This window comes from Phasianus colchicus, chromosome 13, assembly GCF_987193195.1.
Source record: "Phasianus colchicus chromosome 13, bPhaCol1.hap1.1, whole genome shotgun sequence".
Taxonomy (NCBI): Eukaryota; Metazoa; Chordata; class Aves; order Galliformes; family Phasianidae; genus Phasianus; species Phasianus colchicus.
Window position 1 is genome coordinate 19,893,437 of NC_143448.1, and position 23,824 is coordinate 19,917,260.

Genomic DNA, 23,824 nt, shown 5'->3' on the forward strand with positions numbered 1-23,824 from the left:
ACTCTGCTAAGCTGCCCTGTGTGCTGCTGCTGGGATCCTCTGTGAGGAAAGGGGCTTGATGTTTCGGAATGTGAAAATACGGATTCAGAGGGTGGAGTGTAGGGTCTACTCTTGGCTGGGGCTCATAGCCGTGCCCCTAAAGCCTTGCTGTGTGATTCAGGGCCTTGCATCAAGAATGTCAGCTTCTTTGGCAGGAGAGAGTTCTGCATCTTCAGCCTTCTGAGAAGAAAAATGAAGAAAGAAACCAAAAATCAAATCAACATCCAGATTTGTTGCGCAGAATCTCTGTTTTCATCTGATAGTGGTGTTTATAGGGGCTTGGATGATACCAAGGAGCCCTTGGGGTGGGCGGATGCTCACAGTGAGGCCATCCAGGTTGCCACAGCTGCAGTGCAGAGGCGTGCGGCCATTGGCAGGCTGCTGGGGGGGTGGGGGAGGCTGTTACGTAAGGAGCTGGGGAGGCTGCAAGGAGCCAAAGGTTTTGTAACGTTACTTCTTCAGAAGCAGTAAACAACTCTAGGACATTGGAATACAGAGGAGCAGAAGTTCATCTTTTGAACCTGCCGTATGGAGAATCGATTTTTCTCCTCCTTTCACAACATCTGGGCTGGGGCGGTTGCGGCACTGCAGCCCTTCCAGCTCCTCTGTGTCCTCCCAGTGGCTGCAGGAAATTCCAGACAGGCCCACAGGTGTGAAAGGAGAGCAAGATGGATGGGCAGCCCTGACTTTTACGGAGTACTTGGAACAGATCAGGATCAGGCAGCTGCTTCCACCTGACTTTCATTAAATATTCAAATTCCTCTCTTCTAGGAATGTGTGATTTATCTCATGTGGCAGATTGGAGGCGTGGGGGGGGGCAGCAGACACTGCTGAGGTCTGCTGCGAGTCTGGTTCCTTTCCATGAGAACTTGCAGCCTCACCTCCAGCTTCCTGGGAGCATATCATCCTGGGCACGGCTCTTGCTGGTGTGAGACACTTCCTTCCAAGCCCTGCTAATTACCTGTGTCTGTCTTCATGCTGAGGAAGGGTCTGCCCCTTGGCATCTTCCTCTTCTGAGGATGTGCTGGTATGCCTCCAGCAGCTCCTCCTGGGCATGGCTGTGTGCTGGCATTGGCTTCCAGAGAACCAGGTGTGGTTTGATGCTGTGCGCTGTCCCCGCTGTGCTGCCATGGGTCTGTATGTCACAAGGCTGCTGTGGGTCAGTGGGGCCGTGCAGGGACTGTGGTGTGCGCAGGAGGAGGCCAGAGTGGTGCTCCCATCTTTCGCTTGGAAGCATAAGATGGCTCGAAGTGATTACTGCACCTCTTCAGTGAACTAGGGGGTGCAGTTCAGATATAGGTCTGACCCACTGAACATAGCAAATAGATTTTTGGGAAACACCTTTCATCCCTTCCAGCAACAGAGCACTGTAACAAGCACCATTACTGCCAGGATTGAGCTCGTTGTGCTGTGTGGAACCTAACACAAAGAGGTCTCAAGCAGACCCAGGTTTGATTTCTCTTTAAAATTTTTATAAAAGTTTTTAAGATTGCGTGAAATGATAAACATTGCCTACCAAAACACCAATGGAGTTGTTGGGTGGAGAGTGTATCGCTGGTGTTGCGGTGGCTGCATGAATTCTCTGTTTTTATTAAAACAGTCTCATCTCTGAAAAATTAGGCCACATATATGGCATGGGGATGAGCAGCACTGCCTGCAGCCAGACAGATTAATACAGCTGTTTCATTAAATTCCACGATTATTGAAAAATATGGTGGGTGCGGCAGTGCTGGATGGGGAAAAGACGGATGATAAAATAAACAGTTTGGAGACGTGTGGGATGGAGATGGAGAGAGAGAAAAATGAGTATAGCGTCATTCCTTAGTTTGTTTAAAAGTTACATTTCCAGTCATGTGGTGTACATGGCTGTGCTGTTACTTATTAGCAGAAACCATCTCCCGGCCAGGCACGGGGCAGGGGAGGCAGGGCAGTCCCACACAGCACTGCTCCATGCCCAGCTCATGGCCGTGCTCTGATGTCTGTCTGTGCCGTCCCACTGCATGTTTGAGGAGTGCTGCTGGGGGCTGTGTGCGGTGCGGAGCCCCGTGGCGATGGCTGTGTTGGCCCATGAGCACACTGCCTTTCTTTCCTGCCGATTTAAACTGTTTCTACACTCAGATCCTCTCAGTTGTGCTGTTTCTTTCAAGCTAAACCCAAAGCATAGCAAGGGTGGAGTGGTTCTATGGTATTTCCTTACCTGGTCTGAAACACTGACCTGGCGCTTTTTTCGGGCAGGGCTGGAGCCATTCTGGCTGGCACAAGCACGGCAGCTGGTGAGTGGCTCTGCCATGGAATTAACCCAAATACTGCTACCCAGGTGAGAAACAGAATGAGATGTTCTGGGCGCTGCTGCATGCCAATATTCCCACCATGTGCTGGGAGCTCAGCTTAGCGCTGTGCCACGCAGCTCTGCCTAGCGGCGATTGTCCCGGCTCTCACTGCACGCAGGTCTTCACAGCAGTGTGTCCAAGAGGGTAGTGATGTTGGCAGGAAATTACCTATCTTTCTTTCCATAACTGATTGGGAGTAGGTACTCCAGAGAGCAAGATCTGTGGTAAAGGTCAGGGGGAAGCTGTGATGGCCAGTGAAATAACAGTATCCTTTGCCATGAGAGAACATGGCTTTGCACACAGACCCGTGCATTCCTCACGTGGAAGATGGACCAGGTCTGGTGCGATCTGTGTGCGGGAAAAGGTGTTATGAGCTGTATGGTGGTGTGCTGTGGTTTCTGTACGTACAGAAACAGCTCCTGTCCCCCGGGGAAACGTTACTTGTGAGCCGTATGGTTTCCATCAGAGCGTTCCTCTGTCTGTTTCTGATTTAAAGTGGGGCTTTGACTAAAGCTGATCAATATTTTGCATGCCATGCGTGAAGAACCAGATGTTGGAAGTTTCCTATCATTGAAAGGGAGGGAGGTGAACACCCTGCTCAGACTTGCAGAAATCAATGTTCTCTGACAGAAGTCAGTTGGTTTTCCTAGGAACGATGTATTCCTTTGATTTTCAAGTTGATTTGTCTTTTTACAAAGTTCTAGTTTAATATTTTCAATGTTTTCTGTGATACGAGTAGATGGGAAAGATTCACATTATGATGGACAATAATTGCACTTACTGTCTGGTGTCCCATCATTTCTAGTAACTCAGCTCCTTTCTTTTGTGCCTTGTCTCATTCTGGCCTCTGCTGCAAGACAGATGTGAACCACAGAGGAAGATGTCAGACACTGGTGGTGGTGGTGGTTGGGGCATCTTCACACTGCAGGGATTTCGTCAGTTCGGGCTGTGCTTTTGGTTCCTGCAGAGCCACATCCTTGATGCGTCCTTGAACCCGTGACCAGATGGTTCTGTGATTGCTTACTTGGGATTTCTGTGCCATCTTGCCAAAGATCCATTTCTGAGCTCTCTGATACCTTCTGGCCCCACATGAGGTGTTTGTAGGACAGGTTGTATCCCCGATGCATTTCTGAGCTGAAGGAGGAAGCTGAGGCAGTGCATGAGGGCAGGAGGAGGTTTTGCTGCAGAAATAGGATGGAAGCAGAGCAGAGTGGGGCCGGCTGAGCAATGCTGGGCACGGCTTTGGTGGCTGGCTCACTAACCTTCGCTTTTCATGTCTTAAGCCGTTGCTCTTTTTCTGGCTCAGGAAGAGGGTAATGCATGCAAACAATAGAAATAAGGGGAGGAATAAGTTCTTAGGAGGGAAAACAGCAAAAAAAATCTTCTGAGGGCACCAGTGGGATTAGTGCCCTGGTGGATTCTTCAAATATTACAGTGAATTTAATTAAATACATCGTGATCCCAAAAGAGGCTAGTCTAATTAGCCAGATCTAGAATACATTTATTCTCTTCTCTTGTACTCCCAATCAGAAGCCTCAGCATCAGCTCCTATCCTATTTTTAATCATTCCTAGACTCAGAGGGCTCTCCTTCCTCCGCGTTAGCTAAGCACACAGAGCTGGGTAATATGTCTTTAATCTTATCTGAGCTGTAACTGAGATAATGCCCGTCAGAATTTTTACCAGAAAGTCCTGGCTGCACGTAGACAATATTTTTGATTGACAAAAAAAATTTTGATTGATCGTGTCCAGGTTGCCCAGCTTATGTGCCCTGGGCAAAGCGTGTGGTGAGGAAGGGTTCCATGGGGTGACACGGAAGCGACAAATGGGCTCTTGAGGCTGGACGGTCAGAGCTGGTATGGATTGCTGCTTAGCTGTAACGTAGGTCTGTGCTGGAAACACCAAGGAGCCTTCACCCAGGAGCCTCCCGTGCCCTTCGGGAGCCGTTTTTCCTATGCTTGTGACGAGCCCTTGCTGCAGGACAGGGGAATATTACAGAATCTCTGGGATGGCCGCTGCCCCACCTGAGTGAGGGAGGCCGTGCTGGGCACCAGCATGCCTGCAGGCAGGGAGCTCTTCCTATGGTTGTAAGAGCAGTTGCTGCCTCCCTGGGTTCTGCAACATGGGATAGGCACTCACTTCTCTAGTACGGTCCCGTGCGGACGCCTCTGCTAAGCAATTGATAGATTTTTGCCAAGCAATCAAAGTATACCTGCTAATAGCTGTATTGGCTGTGACAGCACAGCGTCAGGGGGTGACAGGTGTTCTCCTGTGCCAGCCCCTGCTGGTGACAGCCGGCCGCCCGCTGCCCCTCCGCCAGCACTGCTTCCAGGGCCCCGGGGCGGCACCTGAGCGCAGCGTGCGGGGAGATGGAGTTCGCAGTGAGGGTGCGTCGGTCTGATGTGAAATTGAGAAATTGAATGGCCCCCAGCTTTAAATATGAAGGAATTAGCTGTGTTTGTGTCGTAAATAGTTGTTAACGTTGGATCTGGTATTTTCTTTCACTGAAGTTGATCCTGCCCATCTTTTTTTTTTTTTTTTTTTTTTGCCTTCTGTGCTCATTTCATCGTGCTATGTTTTCCTCGCTTTTTAATCTGAAGAGCATGTGGTATCTTGAGAATAAACAGTCCCGATCGTTGTGTTACTTTTTGAACAAGTGGTTTCTTACCTAATTCCCAGGTGGCTCTTCTAGCAGTTTGCAGTGGACTAACCCAGAGAGAATGGAGATGGTGCACGGAATTCACATCTCTCTGCTTTGTTCTTCACAGCACCTTCAGCATCACGAGAGCGGGGTTGAGGGTGAAAGCTGCTATTACCACTGTGTCCTCTGTAACTACTCCACCAAGGCCAAGCTGAACCTCATCCAGCATGTGCGCTCCATGAAACACCAGCGGAGTGAGAGCCTCCGCAAGCTGCAGCGCCTGCAGAAGGGTCTCCCTGAAGAAGAGGAAGACCTGGGACAGATCTTCACCATCCGCAAGTGTCCGGCTGCCGATGTGGGTAAGTGCTGCTTCTCTTGCATGAGCAGCCTCAGGCTGTTGCTTGTGTGCAGCACAGTGTTTGACTTGCAGCATTAGGGCCATCTGTGGCGTTTCTTGGCAAGTGCAGTGATTCTCTTCTTTTTCTTCCCTGTTGTGGGGATGATGCTTGTTGTTCATGAATAATAAGTGATGGAATATGACAGGACTGCTGTTGTACTCGCGGTGTCACAGATAGCTCTGCCTCAGAGGGCTTATGGTTGTGGCCCTGAAGTTATGCACATGCTTCCTTTCAGACTAATAGGTGATTTTCTCAGTTCCAGTAGGTCTAAATGCAGCTTTGATGTAGAGAACTGTGTATGTTCGGGTTAGAGTCTTAAGCAGTGAAGTTTTGTTGTCTAAACATTTGGGCAACTGTAGCAGATCATTATACTCTACTTTCTGTAGATGTTTCTCGTTGTGTCAGATGATGTCTTGAGCACCACTGCGTTCTTGTCTGACTCGTTTGTTGATTTTTAGTATGGCAGTCACTTCAGACCTGGAGGAAGATGTGGCTGAGGGCTAGGGAGGAGAATGGGCAGACGTGCTTGCCAGTTATCCACATATCCTCTTGACAAGTGGGCAAAGCGAATGGCACGGAGCAAGCATTTCCTTGTACAAAAGGTGAAAGGGAAGGGATTGCAACCATGAATCTTGCAACAGAAATTCCCTAAAGGAGACAGTGAGTGTGGCCAAAACAGAAATTGTACTTTAATCATTTAAAAGTTTTGGGAGCTTTTTATGTTAGGAAAAAAGTAGATCTCATGAAGGCTTGTTTGGAGGGAGGATGAGAGCTCACCCAAGAAGGCTGCTATGTGTGCTGTCAGGTGGATGCCTGAGCTGCAGGCATGCACATGGGTGGAGGTCATCATGCCAACCTCTGAGCTGCAGCCAGAGCTTTCATCCATGGCTGCCGTGGAAGTGGCTGAATCTCACAGGGCAATGCTCTGAGGAGCTGATTTTCTGCAAATAATAGCCGTAGTGAGAGGCAGGGAAGAGTGATTGGAGCTTAAAGCTGCTGAGAAAAGAAAGCAGCTGAAGGAAAACACATGCGAGTCTTAGAAGTGTTCCTTGAATTAACGCTTGGGTTGCTTTAGTGGTAAGCCTGGTGGTAGGAATGATCTGAAACAATTGCAAAACAGACACAAAGCAAACCAGGAGATTTTTTATTAGGAATTAAATCACATCGTCTGGAAAAAAGTGCCCCATCTGTGACCGTGGAGGCCCGGCAGAGTCGCAGGCGTGCACTGTGCCTCCCCAAAGGTCCCAGTGACAGGGACAGCTGTCCCGGAGGGGACAGGAACTCTGAGAGCAGTTCTGCCTCTCCACGATGCTCCGCTCTGAAATAACATTCCGATTTTTAGAGGACGTGTTGACCAGAGTTGTGCGGTTTGTGAGTTTTCTCAAAAGCAAAAAGAACAACATCTGTAACACACAGGACAATCTTGAAACTGTTTGTTTGCTTTTTACTTCAGAAGTATCTCTTTCTTTGCGCGTCTGCCAGGATTATGGTACTGCAGGTACTGAGTACAAAAACTCACAAGCTACAAAGGAAAAGGTTTTGTCAATTTAAAAAAAGGTAGTTTCTTAAAACTAAAAATCTTGATCAGTCGCTGAGGGGAAATCTCACGGACGAGGCTGGCCCCGTGCAGCACAGCATCTGGCTTCCCAGAGCTGCCTTATTCCGTGCTCCCTCTTCATGCACAGAAAGATCTGCTCTGAGCAGGACAACCTCTCCTTTGTTTTCCAAACTTTCAGGCTCTCAGTGCACATTTCACAGCCTGGTGCTCTGCTGCAGCTCTGTGCTGCAGTGCCGTGTGGCAGGGACAGGCGCGTCCCAGGGCCCGCTGAGGCCTTTGCTTTGTCTCAGGCCTGAGATCCACCTGCACTTGTCCGCCATGCTCCTGCGTGGGTTCCGTGCACAGCCCTGGGGCCCGGTGCCGTGGTTCTGCTCACTGCGCGCTCCTTACAGTTCTGCCTGTTGTACGGCGTGATGCTGTCTCTGCTGTATCCCTCTCATGTTTTTTGTCCTCCTTTCTGTGGGCTAGGCAGACCTGCCTCGCTGCTCTGTGATGAGAAGTCTCTTGTGATAACTGATAACATGAGAAAATCTTTCCTGTGTTTCAGAAGCCTTGAGTAGAAAGTGCTTTTCTGATCTGTGACACTTCTCTGTCAGAGGGGCCCGCGGGGACAGTGACTTTTTGCTGATGTGCTGCATTACAAGTGCACTGGTTTGTTTTGATGCCTGCTATTACTCCCCGGTAATCATTGCTGTGATTCTCTCTCCTCTTCTGGTTAATTATATTTGTTTAGAATTCGTTTTCCTTACAAATACAATATTGGCTTTCATTTTCTCCAGGGTGAGTCCCCTTTCGTTACCACTGCTCTTTCTGCAGATTCTTAAAGCCTTTTTTTATACCTCACCCTCTTCCACCTTGGGCAAAAATTCAGGAGGGAGCCCAGTCCCAGCCCAGCCCATGCCACTGAGCCCATGTCCCACTGCAGTGTCCCTTCCTGCAGAGCTCCGTGCTCAGGGCAGGAGCAGCTCCATCTCAGTGCTGGCTCAGTGCCGGCACCACGCCTCACCCCACTCCTGCAGCCGCACTGCCCCACTGTGCCTGGAGGAGTGGGGCTGTGCGGGAGGTGGGGGTCCAGCGCTGCTAACGAGGTACAGCCCTGGCACGGCATGTGCCAAAGTGAGGAGCTGCCCTCCTCCTGCTGCAGCCACAGTTGCACTTTCTGATCTGGAGACCTCTGTAACTTTGCTAGAATTGCTGGAAGGTTCTTTACCTCTTTTTTTCGTTCCCTAAACTCTTCCAGCTTTTGCTAGTGTTTTCATCTCTAACTTTGCATAAATCTGTTGGTCAGAGCAATAAAAGATAGCTCAGCCCTTTTGCTGTACCTTTGTTAAACAGGTTGAGTGCACCGAGTAGATGGAGTCATGTCGTTCCCCTCCGTCCCCCAGTGCTTTGTAGCAGGGAGAAGGTGCCGGGGTTCAGTGTGTCCGTGTGTACTTAACTCACTGCTGTGTGCAAGCATGTAGGAAAAAGCATTGCTGTCTCTGGGGTGGTATGTAGATATTTGCTTGTGTAGAAGCATCTCAATCTGTTGGAAGAGAGTGTCTGATCATACCTTAATTAGTCCTCTAACAATCTACAAAGGTCAGTGCCAATTGCCTGTTCATTTACATTTGTAATTGTGATGATTCTTGATTGCACATTAGTTGCAACTCATTCCCTCCCACCCCTCAGAGAACACATGCAGCAGCCTAAGAGCAGCCTGCAGATACAAGGACCTTTGTGTCTGCTTGTGCCAGCAGCACAGCCCTCACTGAAACTTCTGTGTCTTTTATAGCAAATAAGCTACACTCAACTTCCAGTAAAGGGTTGGTGAAGTCATTGTTGAGGAAATTATATGGACATCAAGCAAGAAATTCGGTTCTCCTTGAGCTGGATAATTAAAGACAATTAAACTTTTCTGCTTGCTCTGAGAAGTGTGCTAATTGCGCAGGAGGAGGGAGGTGGGCCCAGCCTGGACGTTCAGTGCTTTTGTTGATCAGAGAGAGTACAGCTTTAGGAGGCGGGAGTTTATTTTCTTCTGTGGGGTATTTTTGGACTGTTGCTGTAGTATCCAGGATGCTGCCACTGCAGATGTCAGCCTCTTGCTGCAGAAGCATCTGTATAATGTTACCCATAAGCTAATTGATTTTTAATGATGGGGGGTTAGGAAAAAACCGTAATAAAAACCGAAAGCTTCTCAAGATGTAGGGATGGATGCACTTAGGACTCATTAGATAATGATAGAAATGAAAAAATGAAGGGAACCCACACCAAATTTTCAATGAGGCTATGCAGGAGTTTCCTTCCAGAAGGCAGTGAGTGCTGTAACGCAGGCTGTGGTGGGAGCGGGATGCTGTGGGACGCAGCCCAGTGCTTGCCCTGTAGCATTGCTCTGCAGTTGTGGGATGTGCATTTGTTACAGACACAGTAGCTGAGCCTGTTTCTCTTAGGGTGAGTGGTGATTGTAATTAATGTTTCCTCCTTTACCTATTACTCCTGACTTTTAGGTGCGCTCCTTTCCTCTTTTCCAAGGAAGTCTGAGTACCATAATATGGACATAATCTATGTGATTGCTGAGAATACTTAGGAAACAAAAAGTCAAACCTGGTGATCTTACAGTTGTGCTTGAGGCCAGTGCAGAGCTTCTGGATGGCTTCTGGAAGTCACGTTATATTCCGTTGGAAAAGCTGATCATCTCAGCAATGTGAGTCATCTTATAGACTATTTTGCATAGCTAGCAAGCGAAAGAATAACTTCTCTTCAGTGGGGCTTTAGTTGCTTTTTCCTTAGCTCTGTATACTTCTGGAGAGCCCCTTTGTCCTGCTGGACACGGGAGCATTCCCCCATGACAAACTAAGCTAGCCAGTAATGCCACTTCTTGTTTTGAAAAAAAATTTTATGTGTTTTGTAGAGCAAAGGGATGCTCTGCTGGGAACCAGCTCCCTGTGCTTGATGTACTGTTTCAGCAGTTCTCCTAATCTCTGCCAAATCCTGAGCAACCATCCTCTTCCAGCACACAAGGTCATTGTTAGGGGTCCTTGCATGTGAAGTCTGAGGGCAGGCTCTCTGGAAGCAGTTGCTGAACTCAGCCAAGTGCAGTCAAAGGACGCTTTGTTTGGGCAGGGAAGGAGCCGGAGCTCAGTGTCAGAGGAGGATCGCTGCCTTTGCGTCCTCCCTTGCCCATCCTGGCCTCACTGGAGCATCCAGCACTGTGCAGCGCGCAGTGAGGACTGGCTACTCTGATCAGATTGAATAAGCTATCTACATGAATACCTTTACTGTAAAACTCTGTTCTGGTAGATATGTGCTCTGTTCCCAGAGCTTCTGGAAGAATGGAGTACTCCATTGCAACAGCTCTCCCCCTTTTGCCCTGTGAGCAGAGGTGAGTGAGCTGTCCCTTCTCCACGTGTTGCTCATATGTTCAGCCTTCTGAAGGACTGCAAGCTGTAGCCTGAAATCAGGATGTGAATTTCTAATGAAACCAAGTATGTAAACAAATATAGCTAAAACTGTTGCCAGATGAGAAAATCCCTTGTGGTTTAAAACAGTGGTTACCAAACTCAGCTTGGTTTCATCTGTGGTGGCTGCAGACAGCTGCGTGCTTATGTTGCTTGCACCTCTGTTTTCACTCTGAGTCATATGAAACACTTTGCTATTGTTCCTCTTTCCTAAAGTTTCTGTAGCTGCACCAGCTCCATGATGCTGTGGAGGCATCGCTGCTAGGAAAGAGTGATGGTAAATGAGGATGCAAGCAAGTTCCTGTGGGATCAGGAGCAGATCTACTCATGAAATACTCAGGATGCAGTTTGCAGTATGAAGAGGCTTCTCTTAGACAAAAAAAAATCTATTTAGTAGAAAGGAATCTTGATGTTGAACACATTTGTCAGTATAAATCTGTGACTTTGCAAGTCTCACGAAGTGTGTTACTCTTCTCCTTGAGGCCAGAAGTGCTGCACTCTGAGTTTCCTTCTCTCTGATCCAAGCTCTCCAGTTCTTCCCTTCCCTTGGTGGCCGTGCTTTGGACTTAGGAATGGTGATCAGGCCATCTGTAAAATGGAGTGACGCAAGTGGTGTAGAAAGGGGAAGGAAACTTTCTGGGAGAGGAACTGTCCTGTTACTTTCCAGCCTTACAGAGTGCAGCCATGAAGGCATTTCTCATTCACAGTCATCAAGCACGAAGTAATTATTAATGTGTTGTTTCAACAGGGATGCAAGAAGCTCCTTTGGAGTGTATCTTACATGATTGCAGTCTCCATGCTTCCAGTGGAACTTAAAAACTTTTAAAATTAAGATTGGTAATGCCAAATAATATTCCTCTCTGCTTGAAATAACTTGAGTTTATTAATATGTGATGTCCTCTACTCGGTCATCGCTAATGCTGGAGAAATGCATGTTGCTGCTTCTTCTGATTGAGGTAATGGAGGGTTTCACAAAGCAATAAGATTTTTATAAGCCTCTCTCTACTTTTTCATGGGACATAATTGCACACAGCAATTAAAAACTTCCCAAAGCAGATTACTTGTCTGCCAGAGTACAGTGTGCAGGATTTGTACTGCAGTGTCCGCACAGACAGGAGCTCACTGCAGCTCCGGCCCTGCAGGTGATGCACAAATTGGTCGGGTTGGAACACCTGTGTGGTGCAGCTCTTCAAGACAGGAAAACAGTCCTCACCGAGGGAAGATATAGAGTGTATTTTGAGGAATTCAGCATAAGATTTCCCACCTGCTACAAGAAGAGCCCCAAAAGAAGCTTTGCATGCCATCTCTTCTCACTGCCTTTGTCTCTGATAATCAGAAGGTCCTCTGTCTCATGCTGCTGCTGGTTGTCCCCTCCTCCTCCAAACTGGATTCCTTCTTCTGGTGTTCAACAACTAACCTTGTTTTACATGCTTCTCCTTGCCATTTCCAGGCATGTCCTTGATTGACACATTTAATAATCTACCAACCAGAATGACAATCTGAGCTCCTGTGTGCAAACATCAAATGCTGCCCAGCTTCATTAGCTTCTCCTGGGCTTTTTGCCTCTCCCTCTCTTCCTGCAACTCAATATTGTGTTTTCCCAATATGTTATCTGTAAACCCCTGAAGGCAGCAGCCTGCTTCGTTGTTTCTGAAGTGTTGCGTGTAAATGCAACCAAATCATCGGTGTGTGAATTGTCAGAGAGGCGCTGTGCAGCAGCCCGGTCTCAGCAGGTCCTTGGGAGAGGGCCAGAAGGGCCGCGGGCGCCTGGCGGTGTGCACCCAGCTCTGCCGGGCTCTGTCCTGCGGCACAGGGTGTGCAGCAGCTTTGTTGTCTGAAGAGGAAATCCGTTTCTGTCATCTTGTCCTCAGACACAGGGAGTGAGATGAGCTATTGTCCTGTTCTGAGAAAACATTCACCCACGGTGCAATAACATACGTGAAATAGCGACAAAGAGGGAAAACAGCTCGTGGCGATATGTAGGTTAAGCTGATTAAACTTGCAATTCCCCTTTGCTGAAGCATTTCTGATCTCTGTGCCAACCCCACCAAATACCCCCACATGCAGGATTATCATCTTGTTTTCCAAGATCTCATGTCATGTGTGCTCATTTAAAACAGGACAGCTTGTTGCTTTCCTCTGTTGTTCTGCTGAACCCTGGAATTTTTTCATATTTTGTGTGGATTGAATGGCTTAAGGAACTTCTACCTTTCCAGTAAGTTCCTAATGGGGGCTGCAGTGTTTCTGCCCCAGGTCTCTCCTCTGGAGGATGAGTTCAGAGCCTGGGTAGGTAGCAAGCTCTCTTCTTTACAGATGGATGCAGAGGCAGGTGGAAACTTCTGTTTTAGTTTCATGTTGTTTTCACGGTTCTCAAGATTAAAAAGATATACCACTTGCAGCAAGAGGTTGGGGTTGCTGTTGACAGTTCTTTTGGAAGGCTGCTGATGAGAAGATAAAGCCACATAATTTAAGAAAGTCAGTCTCTTTGGAAGCTGGAGGGACTTCTCTGTGTTGGAGTCATTCCCTAGCATTGTTTGCAGCCATTCTTCCTTGCTTGTATTCCCTTGCCCAAATTTTGCAGAACACTATTCCCGTCTCAGTGGCATCTTTCTGTCTTTGTGCTTATAGGACACCATGGCATAGTCGAGGTCTCGTCTGGCTTCAGAGAACTCGGGATGAAGTTTGTTCCCCTTTAATATCTGGCAGAAACAGATTTCCTTTGTTATTTATTTTTTGGGTTGGTTTTGAGTTTGAAGTAGAAAGCGGTTGTGTCCTAGCTCTGTTTTGACCAACCAGCAGCGTATAGATAATCTCTAAAGGATATGAAAGGTTTAATCATTTTAATTTTGTTTTTATTAAAGTTTATCGTGACTTTTTCATGTGCCCCTGGTAATGCGTGGCGGGGGGGTAACAGAGATCCACACAAACCCCCGAGCATTCGCTTAATGAAACTCTCTAATGGGAGGCGCCTGGTGGGAAGGAAGTGGTTAGATAGCAGGGCTGGGGAAGGCAGACCAAAGGCATGCTGTAATATCACTGAAACGTGGCAGGAATCTCATAAACTCCCCATCTAGCTCCAGCAGACACTTGTCATTGGGAGCTCATGGCTTTCATTAAGCAGAAAGAGAGGAAGCTCTGATGGCTGACTTGTTCCAGAATGTTTTTCTTGTTCGGTTGCATCTTAAAGCTCTTTCCACTTAAGAAAAGTACAGGGAAAAACACCAGATGCCATAGTAAAGCACTTGGAGGATCTTGGTCCCTCTCCTACTCTATGTTTTTATCCCCATCAAAACAAAGTCTGGAGCCAGACTGAACCGAGTTGTCAGCAGCTTCCCTGCTGCATTCAAACCAACTGCTCTTTGGGACAGGAAAGTTGTGTGCTGTACCTATCCCTCACTCGTGGTACTGAGTTTGGTCACCAAAATCTCTGCTGCTGGTGCCAGCTGCACTTTCTACTTCTCTTCCCTTTTTCTCTCTTCCCACTCTCTTTTTCACTTTCAGAATAGGGAACTTCTGTCCAGAGGACTTCAGGTGGTTGAATTCAAGACTGAAGGACCTCGTAAAGCTGTAGAAGCACTGCCATGAAAGCTGAATGGTAGTAGATACTGCAGCCGTGTCTCTGGATGTATTGGAGAAGGGTTAGATGTCAGCGTGGGCAGCACAAGGTTCATCTTAGCAGCACGTTCAGCTCAGTTTGAAGTCTCCTCCACACGTCCATGCTGGTTCTGTTCTGCCCGCTCACTTCACCGAGCAGGGCAGGGCGTCTGAGCTGCTGCTGTGGTGTTCTCATTGCAAGGAGAAAAGGAAAGCTTCCAAAAGTTTGGATACAGATGGGAACTGTTCCAGCAGACTGTGTTCTCCTGTCAACCCTAATTTACGACCATCCTTTCCACAGTATTGCATGGGAGCAGTTCTTCTCGAGTGCCTTTCCTAGAGATTTGGCTGCCTGTAGCTGTTGTTGCACTTGCTGTTGTCTGCCTACATCACCAAATTAAATACACCTGAGGTGAACAAGCCGCCTTCTGTGTTAACAGGTTAATGAGTTCGGGTTTACCTCACTTGGATGCTTTTGTTGGTGCATTAACTCTGAGCCTTTCCTCCTGTTCTGCTGTTGACCTGAGCTGCAGGGGCCGGAGATCCAGCCCAGAAAAGTGCTGATTCCCTGATTCCTTCTTTGCTGCTAATTTGCCTGGTGACACGTTAGGTGGGGACAGTGGCAGAGAGAAAAAAACTTAGTCATGTTCAGCTGGACAGAGGCTTTGTGCTCAGGAGAACAAGGATGTTTAACTCGCCCATAAGCAAACAGTGGATGAGAGTGAGGAGAGGCGGTGTTGCTCCGCTCCCCTGATGGCACAGCTGTGCCCACTGCAGTGGCTGGGCCAGGCTCCCTGCTGCCTCCCAGCCATGCAGCGCCATGCAGGGATGTTCTGGGCTGTGCCAAGGAAGGTGGGAAATGGGAGCAGGACCCCCACCTGGCAGGTGGTGCCTCAGGGTTTTCTGCAGCTGACAGCATGGAGTCTCACTGAATGACTGCTGGCAGGTGTGGGAGCACAGTGCTCTGCTGTCTCATCTCCCCTCAGTCGTACAGGCTCGCACCAAAGGAGTGTCAGAGGCTGTTTCCTCTGGATGAGGTTTGCCTTGGCTGCGTGCCCGTGGTTTGTGTCACAGCAGCACCCTGTGAAGGTGGCAGTTTCCACCGCTCAGCTGTTTCCTGCCCATCTGCACGCACTGTCAGCAGTGAGCCTTTCTGGCTGAATGCTGTGATGGGCCATAAAAATGAAAGTTGTTCTTGAAGCCAGACACTGTGTCCAGACTTGTGACCGTGTTCTGGGACTGCTGCTGCTGTTCTTTGCTCTTCAGGGTCAGGAACAGGGCTGGAACTTTTATGATGCTGACACTCAGAAACACTGGCAGTGCCAGCAACATACTGTTTCCTTGTTGGAGGAAGCATTCACAGGGTGTCGGGAAGCGATGGGCAGAAGCTTGCCAGCTCAGGGGGCCTGGACCTGATTCTGGAAGTCTCCCTCAGTAACTGGTAGCTCATACAGACCGGTTTGGCAGGATGCTGCTAGGCAGAAACGCCAAGCTTGCCTTCCTTCTTCATTTTCATTGAGATGTAGGAAGAGCAGGGAAAGAGGATGGGGGATGGTTGGTGTTTCTTGAGAGCTGCGTACACGAAGCTGGATGCAATCTCCCTCTCTGTAGCTGTAATTCTGTATCTTTTCATAAGTCCTTTTTCTTGAATAAATGTGCACTTTTAAAATAAACTGACATCTTTTATATAGAAAAGATCATCTGAACCAATGTAAACAGAGCTGCCTCTGAGTCTTACTGGACCACTACCAGGTTTTGCTGGGCCATGGCAGCACGTACTGGAGAAAGCAAATCTGTGCTTCCTGTAGAAGATAAAACTGTGATTAGGATGGGTGCACAGGGTGCTTTCATGGCATTGTTTCTGTTCATCACACAGTAGAGTTGCACTGGATTTCTGGTCTCCAGCTCCATCTTTTCAACACAGTGGAAACTACAGAGCAGGGTCCCTTCATTCCTCTTCTTGTGGTGCATTTACACCATTGGTTGGAACAGAAGCTTCCTATGGGTTTTCCACAAGACAAAGTTGCACTGGCTTCTTGCTGCAGTGGGAACTCCTGTCCAGATGTTCAGTGCAAACAGCATTAGGCAGGTCACCAGCGACCTTTGGGCCTTGGATTAGCAAGGGTATTAAGCAGCCATTAGAATTGCAATGTTTTAAAGATTTTTTGTTTAGAAATTAGAAAAATATTGCTGATTTGTTTTAGCAGTTCTCAGAGTTACAAAAAGGTGGAACTGAGACACCAGAAACCTGCACAGCAGCAGAGTGCTGACATGAACTGATAGAAATACATCACTTCTACATTCAGACTTTCACTGATGGAACAAGAAGAGTGTCTGCATACTCTTTGATGTGGTTGTGAAATTGAATTCCTTCAACGTGATTGTTAGAAGGGAGAGTTTGAGTCTTTTCTACTGGACTTTCCTTTAGATCTTCAGGGACACAGAAGCATCCTTCTAAGTACCCAATATGCAAGGAAAGTCCTCCCAGTCCAACCATTTCTAATTCTAATCAGTGCAGGCTTCTGTTGCAGCTGGTCAGCCAAAGCCGTTCCCAGGCAGAAAGAAGTGGTAAGGAGCTTTTCCAGGCCTTGCACGCCTACACCCATGGCATCAACACACTCATGTGCCACCCTGTTTGGAAGGCGAATTTTAAACTTGTTGCTATTACACATGCGACTGGATTGTGGCATAGGTTTCATTTTTCTATACAGAAGAATCATTTACGAAGGCCAGCACAGGTCCACTGTGTCATGGTGAGCACTGGAAGAGAACGTCCTCCACTTTTTCCCTCCTAACAAGGAGTATTCTTGCAGAGCATCAATTCCTTTCCCTTCTGCCTTCTGGAAGCAACAGGTCTCGTGGTCTTTATCTAGCTGACAAGACTGGCAGAGAGTGCCTGATATAAATGAAGAAGTGCTTTGAGATCTTTGTTCAGATGAAGCATCGTGAACGTGAAAGATACTCTCATCCTGCAGCTCATTTATTAGGAGTATAGATTTAATTGCAAGAGATACGGAGCTTGCTTTCTGAAATTGATTTTGTTCTTCTTTAAGAGCCATAGGCAAAATGAGATTGTGTACCTTATCAGTGGGGTGATTTGTGAAGGGAGGTTTCACAGCAGCCAGCACAGGTCTGGAAGTAATGACTGGCCCAACCTGCTCCAACATACCCAGCGCTGTTGCACATACTTTGACTTGCATGTCAGAGGCACAGTCTCCTATGTACTTGCTAGCAGCCTTTCATTTGCTTTCTTTTCCTTTTGTAAGGCCTCTGGTTAAACATTAAAAGTCCCTGAAACTGGAGCTACTATGATTATTTATTTGTTTTTTTCCACCAAGAACTTGAAATTGCTTAATAAAATGTGTGGCAACGCCATTGTCAAGCTGCAGCTGATTCAGAAGGGAATCTGGGGACCCGTAAACAAATAAGAACCTCCCTCAGAGAAGGGTCTCTTTCTTACTCCAGTTGGTGCTATTTTGATGCTGCTGCCATGCATTTGGTTTTGATCTCCATGAGTTCTTAGGCTATGAGTTTCAAAAGTTAACTGGGAGTTGTATGAGAAAGTACTATCTGTATTTGCTCCAAATTTGCCTTTTTTTCTGTTCAGTGTCAGTTCTCCAGAGACTGGAGGATGAGAGGAATAGCACTGGTTCAGCTCCTTTGAACCTTGCTCACTCTTGTTGAGGCTGTCTGATTTTCTTTGCAGACCAAGCAGCCCTAATCTCTTCTGTATAGACAGCTCTTCATACCCTCTCCTCATCCTCTCATTCATCAGAAGCCGCTTCATGAAGTAAGCATTCAATGTTTCCATCCCATTCCACGCGTGCTAACTGTTTCTGTCACACACGCTGTTTCAGACGTGGGCTCCTTCGCTCTGCATGCGGGGCTCCCTGGCCCCTTCCTGCGCACGGTGCGCTGCTGAGACCCCCGAACGCCTGAGCTGGCCCCATGCTGGGACTCCTCGCCCTTAAAGCTCTGAGCCACCAAATTTTGCCTGCCACACTGTGTGCGCGGCCCTGCTGTTCACAGTGCCAGGCACAGACAACAGAGTGGCCCTGGACGGAAAGTGGGGATGGACTCAGCGTGACTTAAGAGCGTCTTTCTTTGCTTTTCTGATTGCCGGCATTCATGCAGAGTGGGAGCTCCCGCTCCTTTTCTGGGAACTGCTCTCTCTCATTTGGTTACCAATTAAGCTGGAGCATTTTGGCCTTTTCCATCCTCCTTTTTATTGTTATGAAGGGTGAATTAGGGCTTGGTGTTTAGGATTGTTCTCTGGCCTCCGCTGCTACTTTGCTGCCTCCTTTGTGGCAAAACAATGGCATTAATTTTGGCTTTTGCAGCAGGCGGGCAATCTGGCAGCGCACAGTGCCTGTCCGTTCCACTTCACTTGTGCAGCCACCTCTCCTTTCCACATCACCTACTCACTTTTCTCCTTTCTTTTCTTCACTCCCCTTTTGTGTGTGTGGTGTGGAGGATCGCTCGGGGTTTATTCTGCTCCAGTCCTGGTGGGGTCGGAGGTTGCGGCTGCTTCTGAGGAGCTGCGTGCTGGGCTGAGGCCATCCTGCACGAATGGGCCACAGTGGTGAGAGAGGACAGAGAAAATTTCACCAGGACGGCCAGGGTCACTGCAGAGTAGCAGGAGCAGGAAAATGCTGAAAAGGCAGGAAGCACCTGCACATCTGAGGTGCTTTCTGAATGGCACTGTGAGGCTTTCTAGTGTCCCTCATTGGACATAGTGCTTCAAGCCCTCCAGAGCTGGGTACCACTGGAGAGAAACGCTGAGAGCCAGGGCTGAGGGCATCCACTTGTAGCCCCTGCAGGTAACTCATATTGAATAAGACATGTTAAGCACTATCAGAGGGAATGTTACTCCAAATGGTGCCACTTGCCATTCTTTTATTTTTTTTTCCCTCTGCAAGATTGCATGAAAGGAAAAATAGCGTTAGAAATTGAGTGGAAGATTTAAAAAAAGAAAATAAATAAGGATGGTCCTGGAAGGAGCAAGCTGATGGGCTCCTCGCAGTGGGCTTGCCAGGGCCCCATGCTGGGAGGAGGAATCTGGTGCTGGGCAGAGGGGTTGGAGCAGCTCGGGGCCTGTGGGGCTGTGCTCACTTCTGAGAATGCCTCAAAGTCGTCACTGTGGAACAGGGACCTCGTGCATGGCAGCACCCCAACTCCTGGGCTCCTGCTGGGCCTGGCCCGTAGCTTACAGGGACATGGTGACCCCTTGGCAGTGAAGTCTGGATCCCTTTTTGTTTTCTGTTAAATAACATAAGAAGGAAAGCAGGGACTGGAAGTGATTGCCCAGAGTCCAATGTTAGGACGGCTTGCAGCTGTGCTCCTGGTTCCATGAGGCAGCAGTACCAGCTCCAGTGACAACAGGGGGATTTTGTGCACAGCCTGGCCCCGGCACATGCAGTACAGCGGCAGGAATGTGCTGCAGGTCCCATGGATGCTCTCTACCTTTGGAAGAGCTGGTTCAGGGCTCGGCTCTCTGCCTCTATTCCCTGAGGTTTTTGCACAAGGGGACTCTCACCTGTGAGTCTGGCACCAGGTCTGGAGCCCTCGGGCTTTCTTCAGCTCTGAAGGAATGTGGCAGGCCAGGTGCTGCCTGGCACCCAGCGCTCGTCCTTGCCTTCCAGAAGGCAGCAGCCAGCTGCATAAATGGAGCGCGCACACAGTCAACAGTTTCCTTTCTTCTGCACAAATTGGCAAGGACTAACCTTGTCATATCTAGTGCAGTGCTAACGGGCGCCTGCCTCCAAGGGGTAATCATGCAGGCATAAATTCGGAAAGTTGCTAAGCTATGAGCAGTCTTATGAGCATTAAAAGTGTCCTCTTTGCCAGAAAGGTCATTCATAACTTGGCTGCGCTGCTGATGTACAGTCAGTGATATTGATTGATTAATGTATAAAAAGCACCAAATCCATTTGCTTCTATGAAAGAGAATAAAGTGCAGTCGACTCTCTCTTTATTTTCACCTCATCCTTTTGTTTGAAGGACGTTTTTTTTTTTCTCTTTTTGTTTTGCCAGCTAGGTTTAAGGGGGTTACAAAAAGCCAGTTTCTGCCAAGTAATGCGTTCACAAAGGGAACATTGATTCACATCAGTGTCGCTTGAGTTACCCTTAAAGGTTTGCCAAGGAGTTGTTCTTATATTAACCTTCTGTTCATCAAAGATGAAATAAATAAATAAGTCATAAAATCAGCTTCATCGCCCACACCAGAGTTGGATGCAAAACAGGAATTTCTTCAGTTAGGAATTTGCACCCAACATACCACGCTCGGCCTCCCGCCAGGCCGCCATCCCTGACCTCCCGCCCTGCGCTCCGTCCCCTCCGCGCTGCCCCCGCGCAGGAGCCAGGGCTGCCCCACGGTGCTGCCCCACGGCGCTGACAGGGCCTCTCTGGCAGCACAGGGAGGGGGATTTGCTCCCAGCACAGGGCTTAGTTCTGCCCCAGTGCCTCTGCTTTCACACTGCCCTGCGCTGGGGAGTGGGGCCGGGGATGCTTTGTTGGGCCGGGCTGGGAGGCTGCAGCGCTGGGGCTGGGCAGGGGCAGTGGCAGAGGAGGAAAGGGCTGTCCCTGCTCGCAGCTGGGAGGAACTGGGAGCTGTGCAGTCGCATGTCATTCCTAAGCAAACAAACCCTGACGTTGGTCTGACCAGCCTAGGAAATGCTGGGGAGGGCGGTGGGTGTCCTCTCAGGCACTTGCAGTATCCTCACGGCTGTCTTGGCTGCTTGGACATTGGGACCGTGTGCCCATGCAGTACTTGCTCTGTTCTGAGCTTAGACAAACAATGGTGGTTTCGGGGAGGGGATTGCTGGTCTTATTCTGCTTTCATGGGCAGCTGTGCGTATCACCCCATCCATAAGGCAGAGAGCTCAGCTGGCTGCTCTGCCTGCAATGAGCCATGTTTGCACCTGGCTGTCACCACGATCTCCTGGCATGGGAGCTCTTTGACGGCCTCCAGGTCCCAGTGTCACTTCGGATAACCTCAGCCACGGGTGGTGAGGGGAGCACATGCCCATGGCTTCCAGCCAGAGCTGCACAGCCGTGCCCATGAGAGCCCTGGGCTCCCGAGGCACCGGCTGCAGCAGAAGGGCCCAGCTCCTGGTGCCATTCTTGAGCAGTTGCTGCTGAGAGCTGTGGAGGAGCACTGCCAGTGCCACAGCACAACGTGGAGCACTGTGGAGCACCGCTGACCTTTGCAGCATCGCCCACGTGGTGCTCTGACCCCAGCATCCCTTACCCGGCGAAGGAAAGTGATGGTGATAGTTCTGGAACTTGTTGAGGCGCATGCTTTGGTGTGCACCAAGCATGGCAGAGTGCAGGACTGCAGGGCGTGCTTCCTGGCAGTGCTTGTGCCCTGCAGGAGCTGAGCAGCAAAGCCCTCAAGCCCTGCGCTCCCCGGTCAGGCTTTGTCCCCACGGCAGCTTCAAACCCCGAACAGAAAATCACCTTGTTTTGTAATCTTTTTCTCCAATTGTGGGAGAATTGCAGAACTCCACCACCCCCTCCCCCTCTGGCGAGGCGGTGGGGATTGGATCAGACGGTACAGAGGGAGCATGCTGAGAGTGAATCCATTTTCTCTCCTCCATCTCCCCAGAATAAATTAGAATTTGCCTGATTTAATAAAATGGCTTCATCTCTCTGCCATCTTTTCTATCTCCCATGCGTTTCTTCCCCACCCCCACTGCGAAATAATAGATCTCAGCTGTATAGCTCTTGTTATAGGCTGCGATATAGCGGTGGGATATGGCGGTGTGTCTGCATGCACAGCCTGCACAGGATCCAGCTGCTGAGAGTGCACAGAATTTGTCCCTGTATCTTAATTTCCTTATTGTCAACTGTGATAGTTATAATTGCTGTCGAGGTCAGTGTAATTTACTGTCCATCTGTCATTAACCTGACCTCATGGGTGGATGTGACTGCCATGCAGATATTGTTTGGGGACTGGGAGTGGTTAGTGATAGAAATTTTACAGCGCAGATTTGCTCCGGCCACTTTTCTTTTTAATTGGCATGTATTTGTCTATGCATACAGTAGAGCTGTAGCTCTTTGCTGCAGACAGAAAGGAGGGGTTATTGTTAGAATTTAGATGGTTTTGCTGCAGCTGAACCCTTTTCTCTGACTTAAATCTGGTGTTTTAATTTCTGTTTCCTAGGTTGATTTTTTCCTTTCCGTTCTGACACTAATTATGCCGGGCGCATTGGGAGCGGTTGCTGCTGAGAGGTACCCAGCTAAGTGTTAAGAAAGGTTTTAAAAACAGACTGAACTCTTTCTTAATGAGGCTCAATCGTGCTCTCCTCCGGGTGGTTTTGTTTTGCTGATCTGTCAGTTTTTCGAGGATTTAATTGCACTTTTTTCGTATTAGTCTTTGAAATGGGGCTAAGCAGCTTTCTGTAAAATGAAATATAAAAAAGGAGAGATGTTACTGGCTTTTCTGTTTTCTTTTTTTTTATTTGCTTTCATCACTCTGGGATCATCATCTGCCACTGACTCCTGGGACCCGACAGTAGTAAAGAACAAAAGTTATGAGAGCAATGGATGAAATGGCAGGCTGTGGCAGCTCCGAAATTGTAAACCATCGTAGGCAATTTTCCTTGCTTCTCCGCTTCCCAGTCTGGCTCCTGTCGTGTTACTGCTTATGCTAATCCTAGCAAACCTTCCAAATGTTTGTTTTGGAAGAAGAACCAGGAGGTGAAGGAAGGACGGGGAGTGCTGAAGCGGTGTGTCCAGCGTCGCTCATTTCCTGCCAAGAAGGCACGGAGCAGCCCTGCACTGAGCATGGTGAGGTTGGCAGGAGGTTGGCAGCCTGAGTTCTGCTTAGAGCTGGGCTGGCTGCAGTGCAGTGTGCTCCATGCAGCTCTCTGCTCTCCACCAGGAGAGCAGCAGGGGGGTGAGGAGTAGTTGCTGCTGGGATAGGAAGAGGCAGGGAGAGAGGAGGCGGATGTATCCATGATGCTATTATCTTTATGGCGTAGAGAAGCATGTTTGAAGCAATCAGCATGGAATTCTTAATTGCTTCACTTACTTCTGCTCTCCTCGTGGGACAGATTGTACAAATGCAAGGGCTGCCAGGACCCTCGCGTTGGCGCTCTGTCCCTGCTGCACACACTATTTTTAACTAGTGCTTTGTTTTGCAGAGATGCACAAAGCTGCTGCTTTTTTTCCTCTCAAGGATGCTAATAAACAGCAGAGGCAGTGAGTGCCTCCATCTGCCTGATGGTGACTTGGCTATCCCAGCCCACAGTTCACTTCTCCTGCTTGCATTTGCTTTTCTTTTTCCACTTTCCCTTCCTTTCTTTTAGCTTTGGTTCTCTCCCTCTCAGTTTCTTTTCTTGTTTATCCGTTAGCTATCTAAATGTCTCTTTTCTTTCCTTCTATCCCAGCCTAACAAAAATCCTGTTTTCCTTCCTCTGCTCGGATGTGTGCCTTTCTCTTTTAGTTTCCAGCGCACCTCTCATGAGGATGTAAAATCCAAGAACCAGATCTTTGAGATTTCAAAATAAAATAAAAGTAAACTCTGCTTTAAAAACACTTTAGCAGGAAAGCCAGGCTAATTGTAAATCAATGAGTCTTAAAATGCAGCATTGATCTCCAGTTAGAAGTTTGAAGGGGAAAGCAGTAATTACTGTGCTGAAGGTAGTTTTTTTTTTCTCTTAGTAAGTTCTGGGCAGAAGGAAGGCTCATTAGGGCAGCACTTCGGAATCTGAGTAATTAGTTTAAAAAGTACTTTTGTGGTGTTATTCCCAGGGCTGGAAATTATCGGAGTCTTCACAGATTTATAGTTCAGCTCTGATAAGGTTTGATTTATTACCGTGTTTGG

The 23,824-nt window shown here is 48.4% G+C and overlaps 1 protein-coding gene across 16 annotated transcripts in view; it reads left to right on the top strand.

Annotated features, from left to right (window-relative positions):
- The window catches only part of ZFHX3 (zinc finger homeobox 3), a 512,524-nt gene that overhangs the window by 439,759 nt on the left and 48,941 nt on the right, over positions 1 to 23,824 (top strand). For all 16 annotated transcript variants that reach the window (XM_090149525.1, XM_031615012.2, XM_090149529.1 and 13 more), the window contains one exon: positions 5,136 to 5,367. In XM_090149525.1, coding sequence (XP_090005651.1) covers positions 5,136 to 5,367 — 232 coding nt within the window. The remainder of the gene's footprint in view (positions 1 to 5,135; positions 5,368 to 23,824) is intronic.